This window comes from Sinocyclocheilus rhinocerous, unplaced genomic scaffold (assembly GCF_001515625.1).
Source record: "Sinocyclocheilus rhinocerous isolate Xijiao unplaced genomic scaffold, SAMN03320098_v1.1 scaffold993, whole genome shotgun sequence".
NCBI lineage: Eukaryota > Metazoa > Chordata > Actinopteri > Cypriniformes > Cyprinidae > Sinocyclocheilus > Sinocyclocheilus rhinocerous.
In genome coordinates this window covers 1801362-1807812 of record NW_015639771.1, presented here as the reverse complement: position 1 = coordinate 1807812, position 6451 = coordinate 1801362, and the positions used below count along the sequence as shown (strand labels likewise).

The 6451-nt window shown below is 36.3% G+C and overlaps 2 protein-coding genes across 2 annotated transcripts in view; both read right to left on the bottom strand.

Moving 5' to 3' along the window:
* Nucleotides 1-1343, bottom strand: part of LOC107751748 (alpha-(1,3)-fucosyltransferase 9-like) — a 7657-nt gene extending 6314 nt beyond the window's left edge. Inside the window, exon 1 of the mRNA XM_016567513.1 lies at nt 966-1343. The gene's annotated coding sequence lies outside the window, so the exon portion shown is untranslated. The remainder of the gene's footprint in view (nt 1-965) is intronic.
* A 1091-nt stretch (nt 1344-2434) lies between these two features.
* Nucleotides 2435-6085, bottom strand: LOC107751747 (glycoprotein endo-alpha-1,2-mannosidase-like). Its single transcript, XM_016567512.1, has 5 exons — nt 5957-6085; nt 4638-5256; nt 4446-4555; nt 4288-4364; nt 2435-3317 (listed from the first exon to the last, which is right to left on the bottom strand). Exons 2-5 carry the CDS (start codon nt 5137-5139, stop codon nt 2681-2683), a joined length of 1326 nt encoding a protein of 441 aa, XP_016422998.1. The 5' UTR covers nt 5140-5256; nt 5957-6085; the 3' UTR covers nt 2435-2680.
* Nucleotides 6086-6451: the final 366 nt, after the last annotated feature.

Below are 6451 nucleotides of genomic sequence, written 5' to 3'. Positions count from 1 at the left end.
TGGATCAGGCTCAGGTGTGGCTCAGTTTTGGGCTTTCTGGTTAAAGATTGGTGTTGATATGGTTTATTTAAGGTTGTGTTTTGGTTCCAATGTTACATATTGATCTGGCCCAATTCAGGGCCAGTTATGGGTAATTAACTTGGCTGAGACTTGGGCCAGTTATGACCCATGTGTGGCCCTTGTCTGGAATCCAGGCCTGGTTCACACTACCGTAATTCATTGCGGTATGTGGGCAAAGCAAAAGCTGGTTGTGTGGGCCGGAGCTGGGCCAGAGAAAAATTGCTGTGGGATGTTGCAATAGAGACACAAACGGAGGCCTTTCTTTGAAAAAGAAAGGCCTTTTGTTTTAAATGTATTGTGATGTATTTGGGACACAGAGTTGCGTGCTGGTAGTTGGCTTCTGTATTGACGTCTAATAAATAGAAGATGTGGATGAAGGACGTTAAGATGAAAAGAAGGACCATTAAATATGAAGCATTTGTGTAGTTTATTTAGTAGGCTTTACGAATTCGTGTCTGTCCCATCAGTGATATGATGGTAATATATTTAATGAACACACATCTAAAATCGTTCCAAAAAACATAAATGAACGTATAATACCGTGCAACGTGATGTGCTTTCGCCAGTGATGCTGAAGGTCATCTTAAAACACACTGTCACACACATCTGACATATTACTACACGAAATATGGCTATTCCTTAAATATGGCACGCTCCCTCTCTCCAAAATCTCGACTGCTTTGTCTATTTTAAGCAAAACCGTATCGTATCCAAAAAGGACGCATGAAGCATCCCTTGAGAATGATCGTCCCTGCGCTCGTGCCATGTTTAATTATTATAACGCAAAAATCCCCCAAGAGATGAATGAAAAAATTATGGTGCACGCAGTGCGTGATATTTAAAGCCTGAAACAATATATGCAAAGCATACAGGTAATTTTCATATCAGTAAATCGTTTGTCTCACCTGTCCATCAGCAAACATCCTCGAGGCAAAGCCACATCATGCGCTTCCTTTATTTACATCCCACATACCTCGCATATCGGGATGGTGCTGAAAAATCTCCGATGATGGCAATATTCGGATAGGATGTACCTGGACCCATAGCCTTCGCGTCAGTGCTTCACTGCATGTTGCAATGTGTCCGCAGTGATGACAGACTCAAATCAGCGCGTGCAAGTCAAAACATGTACGATCCTATGGGTCAGAAACGGAGAACGCGAGCAGACGCGTCGCTGGAGAGGACGCCATGTAACGCGGTGTGATGTGATGTAGAATAATGTCCCCCTCCCCACATGCGCTCGGATACCTTTCAAGTGTCCGTGCTGTTCATATGCACGGATGCAATTATATATTTAGAGTGTGTGCGTGCGTGCGTGTGTGTGTGCAGATAATAGGCTAGCCTACATGCAAACGCGAGAATGCAAAGAAATGCATGGAAGGGGAAATGAAATTTGTAACAGTGCATTACACTGGATTATGTATGTACTCGTGGATTATCCCTTTGTTTATCATTGCTGTTTGCATTCAGTGGATTACAGCCTATGATAGTCAGATGTGTATTATTTATAAATAAATGCATGTTATGTATGGAAATAAAAAACGTGGTTCAAATATTAATTTCATTTAATAATTTGTTTAAAAATCGGTTTAATATAATAATTCACACATTCATAGATTAGTAAATAAGCAATTACACGATCAATTATGTGAGCAAGTGATGACCACATGACAATTAGTTTATTTAAAGCGTCCGGTCAAAATATCTCTGAATGCAATTGGATGAGTTTAATGAGTCAGGTTTTCATATAATGGAGTAAAAAGGCATGTAAATAAAGCAAATGTATACAATACAAAAACAACAAAATAAACCGTGGCCAAATTTTGTATTCCTCATTGCTGTTTGAATCCATTGCATTCCACAGAAAAATGTTAAACATATTAATCAAATATATGGATCGATGTCGAATGAAAATGCACAACACAATGTTTTTAATTTAAATAATTTATTGTTCATTGAATAACTCCCATTCATATAAGAAATAATCAATTTAATTAATCAATTAATTTTGATGCCAGGGAAACCATGCACTGCCAATTATGTTGGTCACACTTTATATTAGTGGTTTTATTCAAATTTAAAGCATGTGACACAGTGTTATTATGTTGTTCTGAGAAAGTTTATGAATGTCATTTGTGAATCTTGAAAGACTTCATCGAACTGTAGTTTAAAATGCATATTTCCAAATAAATGTAATCTATTTAAATCTCAATTTTAAGCCAAGTACACAGTATATTATAACAATAATTTGTAAATAAACATTTAATTCATTTTTATTTCAGTGTGTTATTTGTTGTTTCTTTGTAATTATTTGTGAAATGTACTTGCAATTTCTGAGTGAAAATTGTTTCTACATCATTTTTTCAGTGTTAAAAACAGTATAAAGTAGAACTGTGTTTTATTTACAGTTTCAAGGCAGAATATCTCTGATTGCAATTTAGCATTAATATTTGACAAGTTTAATCTGTCAAGTTGTCATATACAGTGGTAAAAGGCATGTAAGTAAAACAAACTGCACACAACTCAAACAGAACAAAATAAAACAAACCATGGCCCTTGGAAGCACTACTTAAGGCAGTATTGCTTTTTCAGGATTAACAATAAAGTAATTTACTTTTCTTTACTCCAGCCATTTCTTCTGCTCCTCACTGAACTTTTTAGCCCATTTTTGCGTTATCTCTAAATAAACTGTAGGTTTATAAGGAAGGTAGTCAAGATACACAGTTTTACCCCATGTTTTTGGGATGGCTTTTTCGATTTGCGTTCCTTCATGCCATTCATTGAATGACGTTATAGAGATGATCTGTGGCCTTGCCTCAACAGCCGCATTAAATGAGGTCTCATAGTACTTGCCATTAATGCGGTTCCTTGTATTCTGGGAGTTCCAGGGTCTAATGCTAGTGTCGATATAACCTGGCCCTACACTTGGAATGAATACCAAGTCATTATAGTCACAGAAGGTTTTGATGGATCTCCAGTTGTGATGTGAGGAGCCATAAGTAAAGCCATTGGTCGCAAAATACGTGTAGAGTCCATCAAATCCAGCAGTCAGTATGTCCTTCTTATGCTTTTCTTCCACAAGAAGAGCAATGAAGATGCCGTCATACAGTGTGTTCCTGATTGTCGATATACCATTTGGCTTTAGCAGTTGTGCCCAAACATCTGGAGTTTGTAAGTAGGAGTCATATATATAATACAGTGGAAGAAATTTGCCAGTGCTTGTTTTGTATCTATAAAAAGCAGGATGGTTTCCATACCTGTAAAATGCAATATACAATAAGCGTTATTAATCACCTCTGTGGACTGATTTTCTTCATTTATTATTTAGATTAACTTGAGAACAATTGGAGTGAATGGGTGCAGTCAAAATGAGAGTTCAAAAACATCACATGAATCCACAAGTAATCCACATGACTCCAGTCCATCAATTAATGTCCTGTGAAGCGGAAAGCTGTGTGTTTGTAATAAACAATTACAAACACACAGACAAGCAATTGTGGTTAAAAAAAATACATACATTTTTATTTTTTAAGAAAATTGTTTTGCTAGATAAGACCCTTATTCCTCGGCTGGGATCATGTAGCCCTTTGAAGTTGCATTGAAACTGCAATTTGGTCCTTCAAATCATTGGCCACCACTGAAGTCCATGGAGAAAAATCCTGCAATGTTTTCCTCAAAAACTTTAATTTCTTTGCGACTGAAGAAAGAAAGACATGAAGATCTTGGATGACATGGGGGTGAGTAAATGATCAGGAAATTTTTATTTTGGAAGTGAACTAATCCTTTAAAGGATTTGTTTCTCACAAACACACACTTTTCACTTTACAAGATGTTAACTGATGAACTGGAGTCTAGATGTGGATAATTTAGATGTGGATTATTGTGATGTTTTTATCAGCTGTTTGAAATCTCATTCCGACGGCACCCATTCACTGCAGAGGATCCATTGGTGAGCAAGTGATGTAATGCTAAATCTGTTCTTATGAAGAAACAAATGCATCTACATCATGGATGGCCTGGGGTAAGTAAATTTTCAGTACATTTAAATTTTTGGGTGAACTATTCCTTTAATATTAACCTGGATTTATAAATGTTGTAGAAGTATTGTCATTGTTAGCTGATACACAATACTTTTAACTAATGTTAAGAAAATGAAAGTGTTATTTCTTTTTTATGTTTTGTAAGTATGAATAGACAATAGAGTTGAATGAAAAGCATCAAACATACCGCTCCACAATATATTTAATATTTTCACGCATATTTGCATCATCTCGTCCTTTGTATGGTTCAATATGAAAAACTACCTGTCAGGGACAATAAAAAAAATGCATGAGACACAAAAGCAAAGACTATGAATTTCAAACCTCCAAGTGTATCTACACCACCTTCAATTGATATTTGTCAGCTGCATCCAGAACCAAAGGCAGCAAATTATCAATTTCTTCACCATTGTCGTCATTCATACTACGTGGATACCACGAAACTGCAAGAACACCTAAAATAAGCAAAACATATTCAGTAGATGGAGCAAATACAGTAAAGAAAAATAATATCCAAGTTTCAAAGAGGATTCTCACCAACATCAGCTGTTCGCAGCTGTCGCATGTGTTCCTCTAAAACCGATGGATCTCTGGAGCTGTATGGACCTAGTGCAGGGTAGAAATTGGCCCCAATGTCATCAGGAGGCTGGTGTCGTCCTGTCGGATAACCTGAGGCCACCTTGGGGTCCCAGTGTGGTAAGAGTGGATGATCCCAGTGAACATATTTTCCATCAAACTGCGGGTTCCCATACCACACATAGTAGAAAGCGTGTACATTGTAATTTGGCTCAGGAAAATATTGCATTTTGTTCTCCATTCTATCAGCTTTCTCTGCTGGTATCATCTGTGCAGGTTTAGCGGACACAACAATGTTGTTATCTTGTTCAATTTGTCTTGGAGGTGGAATAAGTCTTAATGCAAACTGACTGCCAAAATTATTATCCTCAGGGCTCAGAGACTTTAAGATGACTGTTATAATAAACACAGCCAAGGCTAAAGCGATAAGTGCACAACATGATTTCCGCCTAAACCGTGCCATTACCCTGGAGGTTGGTTAAAGTCCATTCCACCGAAGATGTTCAGTCAATGGTGGAACAAATATGTTAATTGAAACCCTCAAGGTTCATTCGTCATCTTCAAGCTTCTACTAGAATAGCTGTAAAATAAATAAATAACTCACTCAATAAATATATTTTATATACGTGTATATATTATATATAATATATATTTTCATGAATTACTATTATTTGTTTATATAAATAAAATAAAAAATATACACGTTAGTAGATCATATAAAGGCAGCTTGTACATTTCGTTGCACAACTTACTTTTACTATATTAATCATTAACCTTTAGCCTACGCTGCATTTTATACTAAGTGCACGTGCAGTAAGATAGAAGGGCAATTTTAATTGTTTTTCTATCAATTTGTACGTCAATCCTACATCGATTTTAGCCAAAAGCATATTTGTGAAATTCACTTTATTCATTTAAATAGGCAGTATTAGTATGTTGAAAATGCATGGACATTATACTGATTTTTTTCTATTTAAATATTCAACATAGCACTTAAATAAATTACAAGTGCATGGACGTTAAATGGTTACCTATTAAATGGAACGTATTAAAATAATCAACGCGTGTTCCATTAAAAAAAATCAATACAATTGTTGTTACAAATAATTAATATTTTTAGAGCTAAAACGGCAACCAGTGAACACAGTTATCACAAAATCTCATAGAAAAGAGGCACATGGCACAGTTATTTAACACTGACACATGTATACCTGAGACTGAAATTAAACAATAACATGATTTTATAATTATTGCATTTTTAAAAATATGCAGCGTCATACCTCTGTTGACAGACATCAAGTGACGCATCTTTTTTATGAATACTGAATATATCTGACACTTTAAACTAACGCGGAAGTATCAGTGACCAGTATTTGCTTCTGTCTTCTTCTTCTGATGTTTATTGGCGGTTTTGACAAACCAACTTAAAGGTGCATTACCGCCCTTGCTTCTGTCTTGTTTATTCGGCAATCGTAGATATGAGTGAGCTTTACTGCATTCTACTGGAAGGGAGGTGAATTTACGAATTCTACTATGGAGAAGGGTGAACTCATGAATAATAATTAGGTAGCGTTTACGTTCCTTGGCGAAGGGCCAATGACGATGCCTGATTAATATTCATGAGTCAAGCATTCTTCATAGCAGCGTTCGTAAACTCTGAAAACTAACCCTCTGTGACAGCTGTCAGACGGCTGTTGATAGTAATCCATAGCCTCATTCATTCATTGTCTGTTACAGTTTGCATCAGCTAAGTTCACATTTGATTTCCTCTGCGG

Excerpts from the sequence above, each read along its gene's own strand:
- LOC107751747 (XM_016567512.1), bottom strand. The coding sequence starts at position 5,139 with ATGGCACGGTTTAGGCGGAAATCATGTTGTGCACTTATCGCTTTAGCC. Across the intron at positions 4,365-4,445 it reads CTGACAAATATCAATTGAAG|GTAGTTTTTCATATTGAACC; the intron begins GTGGTGTAGATA and ends TGTCCCTGACAG. Across the intron at positions 3,318-4,287 it reads ATTAAATATATTGTGGAGCG|GTATGGAAACCATCCTGCTT; the intron begins GTATGTTTGATG and ends TGCATTTTACAG.